The sequence below is a fragment of the Candoia aspera genome, chromosome 17, assembly GCF_035149785.1.
Source record: "Candoia aspera isolate rCanAsp1 chromosome 17, rCanAsp1.hap2, whole genome shotgun sequence".
NCBI classification, from domain to species: domain Eukaryota; kingdom Metazoa; phylum Chordata; class Lepidosauria; order Squamata; family Boidae; genus Candoia; species Candoia aspera.
Window position 1 is genome coordinate 4569271 of NC_086169.1, and position 19135 is coordinate 4588405.

Genomic DNA, 19135 nt, shown 5'->3' on the forward strand with positions numbered 1-19135 from the left:
GGAGGCTCCCGCTCGCGGTACTTGAGCTGCCGGCCGGCGTGATCGGGTTCTCAGATCGGATCCGACCGGATTCCCCACGCATCTCCTCGAAGCAGATCGACGCCGGTTCGCCGCAGGTAGCGCGCGGGGGAGCGCTTGCGAACGCGCCGCGCGTTGCGCTCGCCTTCCTTCGGCGAGTGCCAAGGCTGGCCGGGGATGATGGGAGTTGTGGGACAGCCCCCCCCCCCCCGCCACTTCGCGGGAGGCGGCGGCTTTGGGGAAGCCTGGCTCAGAAGGGGCACATTCACCTGATTTTTTAGAATAAGCTTTTAAAGGCATCGCTTGTAAACCCGGCAGGACTGGGAGAGCCTTGCGAGCTCGCACAGCCCCTTGGGCTCCCCTCCCCACCCTCCCCAGCAGCCAGGAGGATGGGAGTTGTAGTCTGGCCCAGCCAGGGGGCACCAGCTCTGGGCAGGTCTAAGGCTGGGTTTCCCCACCTATACTCAGCCCCAGCTCTCACTAGCTCTTGGGTCTGCTCTCCGCAGGTGACCGCATGACTTCTCCCGGCGTGACTCCAGACACTGAGCTGGACATGAAGGACGTGGAGCTGAACGAGATGGACCCCGAGAAGCAGCCCATGAACGCCTCCTCCCCGCTGGCCGGCTCCCCGGGCAGCCTGGGCGAGAAGAACGGGGCGGTGAAAGTGAAGATGGAGGAGGACGCGGAGGACGCCGAGCCGGCCGCCAAGTTCACCGGCCTGTCCAAGGAGCAGCTGCTCCAGGTGGCCGGCACCCCCGGCTGGGTGCGCACCCGATGGGCCCTCCTTGTCCTCTTCTGGCTGGGCTGGCTGGGCATGCTGGCCGGGGCCGTCGTCATCATCGTCCAGGCCCCCGGGTGCAAGGAACTGCCCAAGCAGGACTGGTGGCAGAAAGGGGGCATCTACCGCATCCTGCAGGTGGAGGGCTTCCAAGATTCGGGCAGCGACGGCACCGGAGACCTGGCAGGTGAGTGGCGGGCGGGCGGGAGGCCCCCCCTTGCCCCTTTAGCGGCAACAAGGGCTGATGGGAATTGTGGTCCCCACTGCCCCCTTCTTGCTTTGGGGAGCAGGCCTGCTCCCCTTCCCTCCCCGCCTCTCAAACTCGGGGGATCCGGGGATTGCTCCGGGAAAGAAATGTCGCCTGGCCTTGGAATTCAGGGGTCCGGTTTGCACGTGCCCCCCACCCCACCCCCGGTCCCAGCCAGCAACTCGGATTTGTTGGCCAAGCCACCCTCGGCTGGGATGAGGGTGGCTTAGCTAGACGGCTGCACATAACACGAAACGGCGATGGGAGGGTGGGGGCTTCCATTTTGCTCGTTCCACTCCTCCACCAAACAGGCAGGCTTTCAATCCACTCACTCTGCTTCTTCATCTTGGGTCCCCCCTTCCCCCACACAAAGCCCCCCTGCTCCAGAGTCTAGGAGCGAAGCGCCTGAGTGAATTTCAAAGGAGCAACGGGTTCAGCAGCTTCAATCCTTCATTTTTGGGCTGGCCGATGCTTGGGGACATGTGACGGTCAGTGGGGTGCCCCTTCTCAGGCTCCAAGGGAATGTACATGCTTGCCAGCTGGACCGCCCTGCACCAAAAGCCAGTTTTAGCCGGCTTCAGCTTCCTGCAGCAATTGCTGAGTCTGGTTTCATCAGCTTCTGACGTCAGTCCAAAGCTGACTCAGCTCCGGGCTGGTTGGGTAAAAGGGCCGTGGGACCATCCTTTCTGATTCCCTCCATCCCCCCCACCCCGTCCTTTTCCTTCCGCCCCAGGCAAAGATCAGGTGGGGTGAAGTTAGAATTTTTAAGATGCTTTGCTGCAGGATTGGTCTTCTTCCCCCAACATCTGACCCTTGGCTCAAACTTTTGGGGGAGTTTGATCTGATGTTGAGAAACTCCAAATAATTGCTGATTGTAGGGCAGGGACTAGCCAGTTTCTCTGGAAAGCCGGTGGTTGTTGCTTCTTGCCCTGGGGCGACTTTGCAGAATTTAAACCTCCGGAAAGAAAAATATTCAGCGCTAAGGAGAATCCAGACAGGGGAGCAGCAAACCAAACGGTGGAGTGAAAAATAAAATAATTTGTCTTATCAAGGGCAATGATTTGCTGTTGATAAGTTTATGTATGTTACTGTAACTCCACAGTAAAAGTTCATTGCCCACAGTTTTTTCTAGCCTGGTTTTGTAGTCTTGAGGACCAGAAGCTTGAAGTTTTTTTTAAAATTAAGCTTAGCTTTCGTCCTGAGAAGGGGTCCAAACAGTTCTAACCTTGTAATGTAGAGCAGCCTTACATCCGGTGTTGCAATTGTTGGCCCTGAGCCTGAGAGGGCCAAAACAAAAACATGTTTTGCTTCCAAGGAAGCTGGATGCCTTTTGTCCCCATTGGACGCCCACAACAACCTTTAGAGGTAGGCTGGGCTGAGAATAAGGAATGGTTGATGCGCGGCCCACTCATTTTGCCCTGGGCTTCTTAACTGCTGACCCATATTGGGTTAGGACTTTTGGCTTTGAAGTGGAGATGTTTGGGATGAGGGATGCCGTGCCCAAGGTCGGTTGCCAAATTCAAACCAGCCCAAACTTGATAGTGGCCACAGTCATGGATATCTCGGCTGGAAGATGGAAAGGCAGGTGGTTGAGATTTAAGAAAATAAGTCTGGGTTGATGAATTGCTCTGGAGGTGGGCAATTATAGAATACTAGGGTGGGGGGAGCCTTGGAGGTCATCTAGTCCAATCCCCGGCCCAGGGCAAGAATTCACTGTCTGATATACCTTCAAAAGGATGCAATTTGCCGCTTGCTTTCTTTTTCTTTCTCTCTTTTTAAAAATTCCCTGCAGCCTCCCATGGTATGATTGTACCACCTAAATTCACCAGCCATGTGCAAAAACAAGTTGCAGCAAGCCAGCCTAATGATAGATGCAAGGAAAATAGGTTCATCGAATTATATTTCCCCGTCTCCTCCCATGAGGTCCTCTCCATGTCCCCTGAAGGAAAAAATTGCTTCCCACAAATATGACCTCCCTTTGCCCAAATTGTCCCCCCCCCATTAAAGTATGTTTTTGATTAATGGGGATGATATTTAAAATATTTTGCTTAAAGGGTGCTATTATAAAGGCTGGGGATGACTGAAGCCTCTTTTTCTTTCATGCGGAAGGAGCTCTTACCTACGACAAGCCATCCGTCCCTCCCCACTTCAAATTTATTTTTTCTCTCTGTGCAGTTTAACACATCCTTGATAGATCCACAGTTAGAGCTCCATGATTGCTCTGACCAGGCTGCTATAACTTTTGGCAGTTTAGGTGGCAAATGCAGAGAAGGACGGCACAGTTTGTAGGGGGCTGGGGCAAACCCCGGCGTGGGAGAGAGGAAAAAAAACACCTCTTCCTCTGTGCTGTTTAAGCCAACATGTGTTGGCTGGTTGAATACATTTCTGCTCGGTTGCCTTTTGGATTAAATGCGGGTCACAGCCTGCAACAGTTGACTGAAGCAAGTTAAACGATTAAAAAGGACAAAAAAAAACAAACCCTGAATTGCTAATTCAGGCTGGGAATGTATAACCTTGAGCAGGGTTTAACACTAGACGGTGTTTGGCATGCATTTTTGTGGCACACACTGGGGAGAACAGGGTCTGGGATTCTGGCCAGTAACTGAGATTCGTTCTCTGCCAGCTCTGGATGGAATGGAGCAGCGCGACGAGACCTGCTTTATTTTGGAATCAATAATTGGTTCCCCAGTTTGATTTCCTGTCTGCCCCATCCCCTTCTCTAATCCCTTTGCTTTGCACTACAGTTAGTCCTCTCTAAATGACCATTCATTTAGTGATGGTTTGGACTTACAGCAGTGCTGAAAAAACTGACTTACAACCAGTTTTCACACTTACGACCGTCGCAGCATCCCCCATGGTCACATGATCACAATTTGGGCGCTTGTCAACCGGTTCGGATTTATGACCGTCACAGCATCCCGCGGTCACGTGATCACCATTTTTGACCTTCCCGGCCGGTTTCTGGCGAGCAAAATCAATGGGGGACCGTGCAATTTGCTTAACAACCATGTGGTTCGCTTAACGACAGCCACAAAAAGGTCGTAAAATCGGGTTGGATTCACTTAATGATCACTTTGCTTAGCAACTGAAATTCTGGTCCCAACTGTGGTCGTTGAGCAAGGACTACCTGTAGGACAGATGAGATGAAAATATATGTAGGGTTAAGTATCTTTGAGCATCTGCAGTGATGTAGTGAAATTTAATTCCAGTCCTTGCATCCAACACTCTGTTCTGGGGTTTCCATCAATAAATTGCGAGGGGGATTGATTATAGTAGCTAAAATTATTGTACAGCCAAGAAGTCGGAACCCTTTATTATATCTCCCAATGAATCCTGCCCACCCTTTTTTCAGTAAATGTGGCACATTGATCTCATTACAGATTTTTGGAACCTGTGCTGGAAGACTTTCTGAGATCCAAAGAGGGGCATGAAAGCGTGATTTTTCCGCACCCTGGTAAACTTGGCTTCTTTTTCCTCTTTTCAGGTGTGAAAGAAAGGGTGAGTTATTTAAGCACTCTGAAACTGAAAGGTTTTGTGATTGGGCCTCTCCATGTTAACACCAAGGACCAGCCAAACGGCACTGACCTCCAAGCCATTGACAAGAAACTGGGCACGATGGAAGACTTCCGAGATGTCTTGCAGGCTGCAAAGAAAAAAAGTAAGTAAAAAATTATACGCACGCACACACACACACACGTATTACAGGTAGTCCTCGCTTAACAACCATTTGTTTAGTGATGGTTCAGATTTATGACGATGCTGAAAAAGCCAACTTATGACCAGTCCTCACACGACCGTCGCAGCGTCCCTGTGGTCGCAGGATCACGATTTGGGCACTTGGCAACCAGTTCCAGTTTATGACCATCACAGTGCCCCATGGCCATGTGATCACCATTGTTGACCTTCTCGGCCAGCTTCCGGCAAGCAAAATCAACGGGGAACTGTGTGATAAGCTTAACGACCACATGGTTTGCTTAATGATCGCTGCAAAAAGGTCGTAAACTGGGGTTGGATTCACTTAATGGCCGTTTTGCTTAGCAACCAAAATTCTGGTTCCAGTTGTGATCGTTAAGCGAGGACTGCTGTATGATTCTGGCTTGTTCAGCAAACCGTGGCTAAAATAAAACAGTTTCATGCTAGGGCCAAATAGAGTGAAAACCTCCACAGGGTTTTCTGGAGTGGCTAAGATGCTTCTCTTTTCAGGTTTAAAAGTTATCTTGGACCTGACCCCCAACTATCGTGGCCAGTTACCATGGTTTACCCAAGACGTGTGGCTCCAAACCAATTTCCAGAATAAAATGACAGTAAGTGCAGAAAAGAGTGTCCACGGAAGGAAAAACCAAGTAGAAGAATATTGGGAGGATCAGCTGGTTCTTTGTCTTAAAAAAAAGAGGCTTTCCTGTGTTTTGAGCTTCTTTTAGAAAATAAATCTGCTGCTCCTGACTTCCTCAACTTGTTGAAAGAGGCATGCGTTAAATTTCTGTCCTTGTCAAAAACAAAGGAGCCTCCTCAGTTTATTTTAAGTGATCAAACATTCGGGCGGGGGTTTTTTGGTCTTGGGGGGCAATTTTAGGAACCTCAGAGATCATCTAGTCCAGCCCAGCTGAGAGCATGGAAAAATCTGCTCCTCAGGATCCCTGGTGCTGGCCATATAGACTGTTTAAAAAACCTCTAACAAAGGGGAGTTTGAATGTTTCTTTTATTTTATTTATGATTATTTAACTTGGTTACAGCCAGCCAACTCTGACAGACTCAGGGGGGCGTACCGAACCAAAAAACCAGTAAAAACCATTCAGAACAAAACCACAAAGACAGCCCAGATTAAAACAATCCTAACAGCGACAAGGAACCACAACAGGGCCCCCCAAAACACATTAGCTGAAATCCCCTTTTTTGTAATCCAGTCCTATTAGAAAAACTAACTGTTGCAGTTTTGCACTTTACCTCTTTCAAATATTGGCACAAGGCTATCGTCTCAATACATTCCACTTTTCCAGTTAACCCTTTTGCAATTTTCCTATATTTTATCCTTGCCTTTCCTTCAAGGAATGTGCAGGTATTATAACTATCTTGGGAAGTTGCTTAAGCTGAGAATATCTTTGCTGGGGGAGCTTCATAGCTAAAGGGCTAAAGTTCTCTGACATTGAAAGTTAATTGGCCAAGATTCATGGGCAAGTAAATCCAGCTGTCACAGCTAGAATTAAGGGTATGTGTTGGGGGTGACTGAGGACTAGTAACTTGTCTGGTTCTGTTCTTACCATCCACCCTGCAGGAAGCAATCAAGTTTTGGCTGCAGGAAGGGGTGTCTGGAATCCAGATCGGAAGCATTGAGCAACTAAACGTATGTAGCTCGCCCATCCTGGCCCCCTTCCACCCAGGGCAGAGGGTTGTATCAAATTGGGGGCACTTACAATGACAGGTGATGTTGCGGATTGGAAAGCAACTTGCCACGGGTCCCTGTTTTCAGGGAGAGAGGATGCCCCTCGCAAGGAGAAGCATCAGAGGGTGCTAAAAACCTGGGGGCTCCAGTCTCAACACCCCCAAATCTGTTTAATCCCCAGGATTCCCAACTCTTGAGCGAGTGGAAGAATTTAACGGAACAATATAATGTTGACGGTCAGGCGAGGTGGGTATCTGTCCCCCAACTGCATCCTTTGGGATTGATTTCCCCTTAGGGAGAAGAGCTGTTTTGCTTAGGGCAGTGTTGGTCAACCTTGGCAGCTGGAAGATGGGTGGACTTCACCTCCCAGAATTCCCCAGCCAGCATGCTTTTCACCACTGGCCAAATTGGGATTAATTCCGCCACCTTCTCTGTCCTCCTCTTACAGGGTGCTGATTGCAATGTCAGGTCGAAAAGATGCTCAAGGGGTGTTTTCCCTTCTCAACGAAATCACGGGGGCCGATCTGCTAGCCAGCCAGTACCTTCAGGGGCTAGTCAAAGCTGCTCAAGATGACATTGAACCAGGATACGCTGCGCAGAAACTGATCAAAGATTATATCCAAGTAGCAGGAAGCAGGTGGCCCAGCTGGAGCGTAAGTTTCAAGCCTTGGGATCGAAGGGAGATGTTTACGTGTGGAAAGAAAATGTCTCTGAATTCCCAGTTGCTCCAAGGTGCAGAATTCTTCTGTCTGAGTTTTAGGGTGGCACGTTTTGGGAAACCCACCGTTGCGGTTTGGGAATCGCAGTGGATGGCTCAGACCAATCCCGTCAACGGTGGCTTCTTGAACGAAGCGAGTGACTTCATGCAGTGTGCAAAGCGAGTGAGCGAGAGAGGAGCCATTGGGGCCTGCTTAGCTTCTTTTCATAAAACAGGGCATGCAATTGCCCTAAGACAGAACTCCTGGTTTGCAGAAAGGTAGAGTTCATATAACACGGTATAGCACAGGAAACCCCAAGGAGCAAATACAGGTAGTCCTCACTTAACAACCATTTGTCTAGTGACAGTTTGGACTTACGATGGTGCTGAAAAAACTGACTTATGACCAGTCCTCACACTTACGACTGTTGCAATGCCCCTGTGGTCACAAAATCAAGATTTGGGCGCTTGGCAACCAGTTCGCATGTATGACCATTGCACCGTCCCATAGTCACATGATGGCCGTTCTTTACATTTTTGGCCAGCTTCTGGCAAGCAAAATCAGTGGGGAACCACGTGGTAACAGCCACATGGTAACAGCCACATGGTCTGCTTAATGCCCATGGTGATTCGCTGAATGAGCACCGCAAAAAAGGTCATAAAATTGGGTCAGGTTTGCTTAATGACTGCTTCGCTTAGCAACTGAAATTCCGGTCCCAATTGTGGTTGTTAAGTGAGGACTACTGTACGGCTCCTTGTCTTGCCTGCTGCTTCTTTCAGTTAAAGCCTCCTGACAGTCAGCCCTTCGAGGTAGGCCTAGTCAGGAAACAGACACTGCAAGGATCGCAGAAATGCCACTTCATTGTTGTAGGGTGTGAGAACGGAATCTCGAAAGCCTGCCCAAGTTGTCTCCTGCTCCCTCTTATACCAAACAGAATCAAGGCAGGGCGATCTTGCGTTTCTTTCACATGCTTTCCCCTTTCCCAGGACTGGGAAACAATTCCCTTAATGGTTCCTGCATTCCTTCGTTAAGTTTTACACCAGGGTTTCTCAGCCTCAGGGGCTTTAAGATGGGTGGACTTCGACTTCCAGAATTCCCCAGCCAGCATTTTTACACTAACCAGCATTCTGTTGGATGCCCTAAACTGGGGCAAAACAGTTTTGGATGCTAAACTGTCTGCTTTTTTGCAGGTGAGCAGACCTGATATTGGGCACTTGGCCAAATCTTCGGGGGAGCAGCTGCTCCGGCTATACCATCTGCTCCTCTACACCCTGCCAGGGACCCCTTTCACAGATTACGGAGATGAAATTGGCCTCCGGGATGCACTGGTGCAGGTAAGATCAGCCACAGGAGAAGGTGGGGATAAGCGCAAATGCCGGAGGAGAGATGTCAGGCAACAAGGTCAGGGCAAAGGGGTATGCTTAGGGGCACGGCTCAGCTTCTACGTGGTGCCCTATAGTTTGCGTTTTCCTGTTGAGACTAGCAGAAGTGGGGCGTTAGAAATAAGTAGTTCAGGATTCTTGTGGCGCTGAAATCCCATCCAAAAGAGAGAGAAAACCCGGTTTGAATGGGAGGAAACCGGGAAACAGTGTTGAGAAACACCGATCTAGAGATAGGAGTGTATGCAAGGAAGCCGGCCAGCCAACGCACCTCCCATGGCTTTGTGGTGTAGACTGGGGGGTTTGATTTTTCCTAACGTCAGAATGCATTTTCCTTGGGTCTGTGTGCCAGGGGTGCTTGATGATGTGGGGGGGATATTTTGCACTGGGGGTCTGCCAACAACATTCCTCTTCTTCCCCCCCCCCAGCCTGCAGCATCCAGCATCACACGCATGCAGTGGGACAACACGGCGAACTACGGATTCTCAAAAGGGGCGCAGCAGGAGGCTGACCCCGTAGGCAGTAACATCACTGTGCAGGTGAGGAGGGGTGCTGTTGGAGAGAAGCTGATTTCGCTGGGATCAAAGGAAAGGTGTAGGGAGGCAGCAGGCTAGAAACCGGGAGGCTGCGAGTTCTAGTCCTGCCTTAGGCATGAAGCTAGCTGGTGACCTTGGGCCACGTGGCTTGCTTAACTCTCACGGTGATTTGCTTAACAACCGCTGCAAAAAAGGTCGTAAAGTTGGGTCAGATTCGCTTAATGACCGCTTTGCTTAGCAACTGAAATTCTGGTCCCATTTGTGTTCGTTAAGCTGAGACTACCTGTAATTGAGGCTAGGATTTTCTTCTTTTTCAAAAAAAAAAAAAATTAATTGATTTTTTTAATTCCACCTTTATTATTTTTTATAAAATAACTCAAGGCAGGGAACGTACCTAATACTCCTTCCTCCTCCTATTTTCCCCACAACAACAACCCTGTGAGGTGGGCTGGGCTGAGAGAGAGGGACTGGCCCAAGGTCACCAGCCGGCTTTCATGCCTAAGGCAGGACTAGAACTCAGCGTCTCCTGGTTTCTAGCCCGTTTTCTTCTTTGCAAAAGGGAATCCATTTGCTTTTTTCTACTGTGCTGTGTCTAGAGATTTCAGCATTTCCAAATCGTTCAAAGGACCTTGGAGACCTTATTTGAGAATTTGGGAACCCCGTGGAGGGATGTTGCAACTGTTGGGTCCCGAATTGCCAGCGCTTCTCCCTGGAGCAAGGCAGACTTTCTGGTCTTTTGTGCAGCAAGCTGTTTGCAAACCCTTCTAGGCAGAAGATAGCTAGAGAATTACTAATTTCCCCACCGTTTTTCTCTCCTAGGCTCAACAGGGCCACAAGGGGTCCATCTTGACCCTCTTCCAACAGCTGAGCGAACTCCGAGGCAAGGAACGCTCCCTCCTACACGGTGAATTTTTCGTGGTCCAGAGCTCCAGCCCGTCGGTCTTCTCCTACCTTCGGATGTGGGACCAGAACAAGCGCTTCCTGGTGGTGCTCAACTTCTCCCCCCGTGAAAGCCCCGTCTCCCTCCTTCACCCTCTCCTCCCCTCCCAAGCAGAGGTGGAGCTCAGCACCCATCCCAGCCGGGAGGAGAAACAGCTGGACCTGCCGAACCTCAAGCTGCATCCTTTGGAAGGGCTGCTCCTCAGCTTCCCGTACGTGGCCTAGCTGGTCTTCTTCCCACGGAAGTCCGCGTCAACCTTCGGAAGCAGATGGCCTCCCGTTTTCTGGAAAGAAGGAACTCGAGCCGAGGGTGGCCTCTGCCGTCTCGCCTGAACTTACTAACCTCCTCCTTTTCTTTCTGCCGGTCTTTGTAACCCCGTAGCACGGCCTTTCCAGACCCCAGACTCCGGCTCCCACCCTCAGCTGACCGGGAGAAAGTCCTGGCTGGAACCGGTGGGGCCTGACGCACCTGGAGGCTGCAGCTGGCCAAGGTGGCTTCAGTTCCATGTACGTTCCTGGATCTGCCAATATTGTCCCCCAAGATCTGATGTCAGCAGATCCACACACCGTCTAGCAGACAGAGGCAGACTCGAGCCTCCGTCGTCTCGGGCTGCAGCCTGGAGCTGATGGGGTTCAACCCAGAGATAATCCAGTGGGAAACCTTTGTGTTGTCCTAGTGCTAGCACACAGGCCAGACCTTTGGACGAGTGGGACCATGGGTACAGTTTCCCCAGTTGCACTGCCGGCCCATTTTGAGTTGGTGGGTCTGCACTTTTCGGCTCCACGTTCTTCCCCAATCACTAGCTGAGTTTCATCCTGTCTGCGTCTGGCCCTCCTGAAGATGTTCTGTCGGCCTAAACCTAACAGAGTGTGCAACCACCTTCTTTGGCGTGGAACAGGTTTTAATAAATGTCTCTTTCCGCTTTTAGACTCATCTGTTTCTATTGAGTACAGCGGAGTCCATATCTAAGGACGTGTGTTCGCCATCTTAGATCCCTTTGCTGTTCGGTTCAGCTCAGCTCACATCTGGGGGAAGGGAGAGAGATCCCTGCTTTATTCTTCCTACCGCTTGGTTTTGAGACCATGGCTGAGCTGAATACAGGTAGTCCTCACTTAACAACCATTCGTTTAGTGACAGTTCAGACTTACAACAGTGCTGAAAAAACTGACTCATGACCGGTTCTCATGCTTACGACCATTGCAGTGTCCCCATGGTCACATGATCACAATTTGGGCGCTTGGCAACCAGTTCGCATTTATGACTGTCGCAGTGTCATGTGGTCACGTGATTGCCATTTTCAACCTTCCTGTCCCATCTGGCAAGCAAAATCAGTGGGGAACCTCATGATTTGCTTAATGACCATGTGGTTCGCTTCACTCCTGCAGTGATTCACTTAATGACTGCCGCAAAAAAGGTCGTAAAATCAGATTTGCTTAAGGACCACTTTGCTTAGCGACCAAAGTTCCGGTCTCAATTGTGATCGTTAAGTGAGGACTAACTGTGCCTATTTAGCAGCTGAGTGGCCGATTGATGGCAAGAGGTTGGATAATGCATGCTTCAGGACACTGCAAGAAGCCAGCTGTTATCTTCACGTATTAGGGAACCAGGGTGTCTTTTTAAGCCGCAGCGTGGTTCTTTTGTCAGGCTGCATTCACACAACAATCAGGGCCCAAAGTGCTTTGCCATCCCCGTTCAGAATTTACCGTGTGTGAATCCAGCCGGTAATTATAAACAGTAGTGAGGATAGGTCTCAAAAGGATATTTTTATACTATAAAAGGAGTATAAGGTACAGTAAAAAGAAATTTCTGACAATTGCATAACTAGACCTTCGTTCATGGAACAGAAGCTTCCATTGCTCAAGGCCCTTTTCTTCTGAATTAGTATTTTAAATGGCTCTGAATATTCGACCATTTTCCCAAGTTGTAGCTGCAAAAGAAGGGTAGGAGCCGACACTGGAAAGGGGAATCTTGGAAAGGGCAGAGAAGGGGACTGTGAATCCAGGCAGGCCGGGTCCTTCCCCGTGAAAGAATTGTGTCTGTTGTTTTGCAAAGGATAACTGTACAGTATGCGTGTTCAGCTGTGTGGATCCTAAAATTAAGCTGCTTTCTAACTAGAGGTTTTTATATCAATGCCTTCCCAAAAGGCTCTGCATTGGGAACAGATGGGAGTTGTAGTCCAACATATCCCACACCAAGCCCAAATGCTGTTGGTTTGCTCTAGGGCACTGTTTCTCAACCTGGGCAACTTTAAGACAGGTGGATTTCAACTCCCAGAATTCCCCAATTCTGGGAACCCTGGGAGTTGAAGTCCACCCCTCGTAAAGTTGGGAAACGTTAAACCGAGGCTGAGAAACGCTGCTTTAGTGTCATTCGTTCTCAAGGTTCGCTTGCATAAACAAATTTATATTTCCATTGCTATTTTAGATGGTTAGTTTAATTAGTGCTCAGCATTTAAAACGAGCAAAGGTATTTTTTTCCCCAGCAGGGAAAACCACGTGTCCCAAAGAGCCTAAAGTTTCTGCCCCTGATACTCCTCCCCTTTAATAACCATCCCGGCCCTCCAGGCGCCTTCCCCTTTAAATCTCCCTCTCCCCTTAAAATACAGCCGACAGTATTTCCTTCCGGGTCGGACTTCTTCCTCGTCTTCGCCAGCCTCTGACTCCGCCCCTCTTTTTTTTCCCCCTCTCCTTTCTCCATCGGCCTACCAGTGACGGCTTCCCCTTTAAGCGGCCCCCTTGACGCAATGCAGGGGAGGCTGAGCCAATGGGAACGCGCTTGGCGGGCCACGTGAGGGAGGAGGGGCGGTGCCGCGCGCGACTTAAAGGGCGCGAGGCGGCGGCCAGCGGCCCAGACCCCGGATGGAGGGGGCGGCGCCAATGCGGCGGGCGCGCGCCCGGACTCGTTGGCGGAGGGATACGCTTGAGTGAGCCGGCCCCGAGCAACGGTTGCCGCCTGCCGTTGGGAGAGCGGGGCGCGCGCGCGGCAGCGGCGGCTCCTCGGCCCGGGGCGGAGGGAGACGGGGAGGCGTCCGCAGGCTGAGAGGTCGCAGCGCCGCTTCCTCGCCCGGTCACCATGGTGAGGGGGGCCGAATTGCGGGGCGGGGGCGTGAGGAGGTGTCCGTGGGCCCCTCCCGGGCTGCGCGTGACCCCCAGGAGGGCGGGGCGGGGGAGGGCCCGGCTTTGGACCCGGGCCTGGCGGAGACCCTCCCTCCAGCGGAGCCCGGTCTCGTCCCAGCCGCCCCCAGCTGGGGGATTTGTAGGTAGAGTCCCCCCCAGACAAGCGGAAGGGGGTGTCCTGAGGGGGCGAGACAATGAAGGGGCTTCGCCTGGGGAGGGGGTGGACCTAGCAGGCTCGCGGGGGGGCGAGGAGAGGAGGGGTCGGCCCCGGAGGAGAGGGTGGGGGGTGTCACGGGGAAAAGCAATCGCGGGGAGGGGCGGGGCTACCAGAGGGCCTGCCCACTGGAGGGCATCTTGGGATTGGGGTGCGCTGGAGGGGCCAAGAGGGGGCGAAGGGCCCTTGCCATCATGCTGGGCCTTGAGTGGAGAGGGAGGTCAGATTGCCCCCCCCCCATCTTATGCAGTCAGTGTACCATAAGCACATCACACAAAGTGGTGGGGGGAATGGAAAGGCCCTGACTCAAGAAAAAATGGAATTTTCTGAGCCTTTTACCTGATTATTATAGACTTGATAGTCCAGGAAGTGAGTGAGTGAGTGAGTAAGTGTGTGTGTGTGTGTGTGTGTGTGTGTGGAGAGAGAGAATGGAAGCATATAGATATATGTATGTGTGTGTGTGTATCTATACGTCTGTGCACATATATTGTACATTGACAGCCCACCCAGGGGTGGTGGACGGAATTAAATTTGGAAGCGTGGGACTAAAATGAGGCTTTAACATAAGAAATGGGGTCCTCGGTTAAATCAGACAACCTGCTCAGAAGCAGCCGGTCTTGCCATGACCTGGCCGGGTTGGGTGCAGCTCTTGTCTGTTGTTGACCGATCCCTTAAGACCCTCTGGAATGCAAGGAGCAGGAACCAGACAAGGTTTCTTAGCGATTGGGACGTATAGAGAAGCGGGTCTGGTTAAAAAGAAGAGGGAAAGTGAGGTGGACGAACATCGACAGTGTTCTTCGTGGGTCCACAGAGGTGCGGAAACAGTCTGATTGAATAGCGTGTGGCTGGCTAATAAAGGATGGTTAGTAGAAGGCAGAGCTTTGAGCTGAAAAACAGGTGTTTTTTGAGAAGGGCAGGTATGGATGTGAGCGGGCCCTGATATGGAAGGGAAGAAAAGGACAGAAAACGTGACACGCTCCAGATCAGGATGCTGGGTTGAAAACATCCGTGGCCCCCTTCATTGTGGGAGCAGAATTATTAAGTTCTTCAGAAAGAGGGGATAAAAAATGTTGGATCCCTGATGGAATAAGATGCTGGTAATGGAGGAAGCCTTGCACATGTGTCTGTTGGGAGTGGGGCTTGGAACTTTTGAGGTGTGCATAGACTGAGAACGAATGGGAAGCACTGATGTGGGCATGGTATGATGTCTCCTAGTTCAGTTCATTCTTTATTACAGTCGTAGACCAGTACAATGAAAAGTACTCAAAGGTGCCCGATAAAATTCTCAGACATGATAAAAATACAATCCGTATCATAGTTGTAATTTAGCGAGCTCGCTATCATTTATACGTACAATCAAGGGAGGATATATCTTAGGGCTGTAACTTTGTTATTCTGGGAGGAGAGAGTTATCAGCAGTTGTCCAGGTGGGAGGAGGCAGATGCTGTATTATTATTTCCCCCCCCCCATTATTGTCTCCATTATAGAAGAGCCAACAGTTAGGAGGGACCTTAAAAACTCTGAAGCAAGAATTACACTGGGAGGGGGGATTAGGAAGGCCCTCAGTGATTTAAGATTGCAAATAATAAAATTTGTAGCTGTAGAGAAACCCTTTCCTGTCCCTCACCTCTACTGCCTGCAGTTGGCTTTTCCCACGTTGAGATTTAGATTATAAGATAGCTTTCTTTTTCTTGCTACTTAACGCTTAAAGCACTCTGGACACTGAAATGAATAAATGCTAATCATCGCAAGTCAAATATTGATGCAGGTGTTGATAGTGATATTACTTCTGTTAAAGGGAGAGTTAATTCAGCCAAACTCAGCTCTGTTGAATTTCGTCTCCCAGCCTGCATAGTCTGTGACCAGGTTGAGTAGAAGTTATTAGAGCTGGAATCCAAGACAGTCAGTGAGAATTATATTGAGGAATGCTGAACTGGAAGGATCTGAGATGAACACAGGAGACAAAAGTGGCTGGAAAGAGTTTGTACCTGGAAAGCTGATGGGTGTCCGTTTCCAAATTGATGATGGGATAAAGCATCAGAAAAACCCTAAATTTTGAACCTTCTAGGTCAGTGTTTCTCAACCTTGGCAACTTCAAGCTGCGTGGACTTCAAGTCCCAGAATTCCCCAGCCAGCCAGGGAATGGCATGCCTGGCTGGGGAGTTCTGGGACTCGAAGTCCACGCAGCTTGAAGTTGCCAAGGTTGAGAAACACTGTTCTAGGTGAAGTGCTCTGCTTCCTTCCAGCTTCACTCCATGCAGGAAACTGCAGCACGGAGCTCAGGAGATCGGAAAGGTGTGAGTAGGAAACTGGCATGGATAAAAGAGGATTTAGACTTTTTATTTTCTTTCCCTTCTGCAGGCTGACCAACTGACAGAGGAGCAAATTGCAGGTGAGACTGTCGCGCTCCCTGGAATAGTTGCGGAATTGATCAAAGTAGCAAGTAGCTGACAACAGCAACCACTGGAGAACAAACAGCTGGTGCTGGAATGTGGAGCTCCAACCAGATTCCATCTGTGGCTGTGAACTCAACTGCCTTTTTGACAGAGAGGTTGCGCTCTCTCAGTCCCTGCTTCCCGTCTGTAAAATGGGACCGCGCGTGGACTGGGCTGTTCTTAGGAACATACAGAGCCTTGACCCCCTGCTCCCTGAACGACAGGCCCGTTGGTTCTTCCTTTACTCTTTCCTGGCTGCTGTCCCCAGCTTGATGCCCTCCAGATGGATGAGCTATCTGTCCATAATCTCCATGCTGATTGGGAGAGATGGCAGACCTGCAGGGCATCTGGAAGCTGGGGAAGACTGCGTACTAAGCCAGTAACTGGAACCAGAGCTTGGGAGCATGCTGTAAATACGTCAGAATAGCCTTGTTTGCTTTGTAAATTTGGAGGGAGGGAGCTCATTGCCTGAGGCTGAGGGGACTGGCTGCCTTGGATCTGACCTTGCCCCCCCCCCCCGTCTTTCTCAGAGTTCAAAGAAGCCTTCTCCCTCTTTGACAAAGATGGTGATGGCACCATCACCACCAAGGAGCTTGGCACCGTAATGCGCTCCCTGGGCCAGAACCCCACCGAGGCAGAGTTGCAAGACATGATCAATGAAGTGGATGCGGATGGTGAGCAGGGCTCTTAACTGGATGCTGGTTGGGAGGCTGTTTTGGGGGAGAGACAAAGGGCTACCGTAAAGCCAAATCTTGACTTTTTCCAGACTTTCAAGTTAGGGGTGCCTAGACTTCTCTGGTGGGGAATCTATCATTGTATGTGTAAATTCCCATGTTTAGGTAGCAAAGAGATCCAGAGATCCCTATCTTCCTCAGGGTCCTGGAAGCAGAAGTTGGTTTAACTGTAGTACCAACCGTCCATCTTTACACAGGCCCTGCGGTGGTCCTTTAGCTGAGAGCAGATGTTGAGCTGTCTGCCATGTACTGTAGAAGCCTCAGCAGCCTTGGAACGGGGGGTGGGATGAAATTTGCCCAGGACTGAACTAACAAGCTGAGTCTAACTTAACATAAGGCAATCTAGTTTAGTTGCAAGGTCTTGTTAGACGCTGCCCAGATTATCCTTCAGGCAGAATAAGTTATAGGGAGGCATATTTGCCAGATCAAGATGTCAGCATGGAATTTTGCAGAGTAGGTTACAAGAAGAACGGGGATACGCAGCGTGGGCTGCCCGTCCTTATTTTGGCAGTTGGCCCTTTTCTTCCCTGTCCTGTCTGAATGGAGAATGTGTTTCGGCCCTCGTTTTCTTCCTGGGGACGTTTGGGTTTCTAGATGGGAGGGTAGACAGACCATCTGCGTTGTAGTGCGGTTGATCTGACTAAATAGCTGATCCTTTCCCAGGAAATGGCACGATCGATTTCCCAGAATTCCTCACCATGATGGCCCGGAAAATGAAGGACACGGACAGTGAAGAAGAGATCCGTGAGGCCTTCCGAGTTTTTGACAAGGTGCGTTTGTTTAGTCTTGAGGAAAAACAGACCCCAGCTAGAAGTCTTGTCCTCTAGTGAGAGGGGGGGAGTAGCATTTTGCACACGCTCAGCAAGTCCTGTTATCTTCAAGGCATCAGGACCAGCCTGGAGAGTTATTTTGAGGAGCCCAAGTGCCAGATTTTTAGCTGGAGACTGATACGCCTAATATAAATGATTTTGCTGAAATGGTTTTGTGAGTTAAATTTTCAGAGGAGGGAGGCTTTCGCCCAGGGAGCTCTGCCTAGCCAGTCACTCTGGCCCTTGAGCGCAGCTGGAGCAGTGAACTTCAGCTTGACCCACGTATCTGATCTGTCCCTTCTTCCTTCTGCATCTAGGATGGCAACGGGTACATTAGTGCTGCAGAGCTGCGCCATGTTATGACCAACCTGGGCGAGAAGCTGACGGATGAGGAGGTGGATGAGATGATCAGAGAAGCGGATATAGATGGGGATGGACAAGTCAATTACGAAGGTAAGAGGGCGCAGGGGCATCTTTAGGCCCTGAGGTGGAAGTCTGGGGACCGCGCCGTCTTGTGGAAGTTGCATTTATTCCAGGCAATCTTGTGTAGTGGAGAGTTTGTTTAATATTTTTCCAAGATAGCTTGAGAACGCTGAGGGCTAGAAACTTGTGAACTTCTTAAGAAAAGGAAGGTTCAGCTCATCCTTTTACAGGTAGTCCTCGACTTACGACCATAATTGGGGCCGGAGTTTCCATTGTAAGTCGTCGCAGTGGTAAGTCGAGACACCACATAACTGGACCTGATTTTATGACCATTTTACGGTGGTTGCTAAGTGAATCACTGCAGTCGTTAAGCGAATCCAGCTTCCCTAATGGGCGTTTTCGGCTGGAAAATGGGGGAAAAAGTCACAAAACCTGATCATGCGACGGTGGGACACTACAACTGGTCATAAATGCGAGCCGGTTGCCAAGCACCCAAAATGTGACCGCGGGGCGGGTGCAATGACAATGCCCGGACGTGCTTTACAGGCCGTAAAGCACCCGTTCTGAGGCCATCCTAACTGTGGACCGTTGTTAAATAAACGGTCATAAGTCAAGGACTACCTGTATGATCTGCAGAAAAGAGGAAACTGCTGTGTTGGTATCTTCTGCTTCCATTTTGGTGCCTATTCCAGTGTGCGTGCTCAGGACCATGGTTTGTATAAGCAGGGCAGATCTACTAGCGGGGTTGCTTTTGATGGCCCCTCCCTTGGACGCGCCTGATCGCCTTCCTGTCTCCTTGCTCCTGTAGAGTTTGTACAGATGATGACCGCCAAATAAGGAAAGCCGCCGCCTCCCCCCGCCCCCGCCCGTTCCGAATGGAAGGATGGCCCGCTTCCCACTGAGACCTTCCCACCCAGCCCCTCCTGTCCGTGTGGAACTCCTGCTTCATCAAGGCTTTCACAATTCATGGCCATTCCCTGCTCCCTCCCTCCCCCCTCCCTCCTCGTGCCCGGGGTGGGGGCAGCTGGGGGGGCAGGAGGCCTGCTTCAGAGCCTTTGCGGAGCGTGATGGAGCTGGACTAAGGTCTTATTGTGAACGGGGGGTGTGGGAGAGGTGAGGCTGCCCCCCTTCCCTGCTTCGGCCCCCACCTCGCAACCGCTTTCTTTCCGGTCTCCCTGCATTCATGGACTGTTGCTGTATGCAGCCGAGAGCATACTTAGGCCATCTACAGTTGTCTTCCTAGGACTATCTGCATATCTTGGGTATATTGTACTTGTTAACCTAATAAACACATTCTCCCCCCACCCCACCCCACTTTCCATGGCTTCAGGGAATGCTTCTGTTCCATTCCAGTTGATGTAAGGTTTTTTTTTCTTTTTTTCTTCTTTTAAATAAACTTTGTGTTTCAAACTGGTGGAGCCAGCTGCT

The 19135-nt window shown here is 50.5% G+C and overlaps 2 protein-coding genes across 2 annotated transcripts; both read left to right on the top strand.

Annotated features, from left to right (window-relative positions):
• Window positions 1-10898, top strand: SLC3A2 (solute carrier family 3 member 2). The gene is made up of 10 exons (XM_063317182.1): window positions 1-116; window positions 525-983; window positions 4528-4701; window positions 5247-5347; window positions 6316-6384; window positions 6605-6669; window positions 6872-7076; window positions 8312-8455; window positions 8929-9039; window positions 9856-10898. Exons 2-10 carry the CDS (start codon window positions 533-535, stop codon window positions 10198-10200), a joined length of 1665 nt encoding a protein of 554 aa, XP_063173252.1. The 5' UTR covers window positions 1-116; window positions 525-532; the 3' UTR covers window positions 10201-10898.
• Window positions 10899-12936: 2038 nt separating this feature from the next.
• Window positions 12937-19125, top strand: LOC134506567 (calmodulin-1). Its single transcript, XM_063316804.1, has 6 exons — window positions 12937-13051; window positions 15668-15698; window positions 16272-16415; window positions 17139-17245; window positions 17602-17737; window positions 18516-19125. The coding sequence occupies exons 1-6, from the start codon at window positions 13049-13051 to the stop codon at window positions 18542-18544; spliced, it is 450 nt and encodes a 149-aa protein (XP_063172874.1). The 5' UTR covers window positions 12937-13048; the 3' UTR covers window positions 18545-19125.
• The last annotated feature ends 10 nt before the right edge of the window (window positions 19126-19135 follow it).

Bases quoted from the DNA above. Each gene is read 5' to 3' on its own strand.
- LOC134506567 (XM_063316804.1), top strand. The intron at 15,699-16,271 runs GTGAGACTGTCG...CGTCTTTCTCAG, and splicing joins GACAGAGGAGCAAATTGCAG to AGTTCAAAGAAGCCTTCTCC. The intron at 17,738-18,515 runs GTAAGAGGGCGC...TTGCTCCTGTAG, and splicing joins TGGACAAGTCAATTACGAAG to AGTTTGTACAGATGATGACC.
- SLC3A2 (XM_063317182.1), top strand. From the start codon at position 533: ATGACTTCTCCCGGCGTGACTCCAGACACTGAGCTGGACATGAAGGAC. The intron at 6,385-6,604 runs GTATGTAGCTCG...TTTAATCCCCAG, and splicing joins GAAGCATTGAGCAACTAAAC to GATTCCCAACTCTTGAGCGA. The intron at 8,456-8,928 runs GTAAGATCAGCC...CCCCCCCCCCAG, and splicing joins TCCGGGATGCACTGGTGCAG to CCTGCAGCATCCAGCATCAC.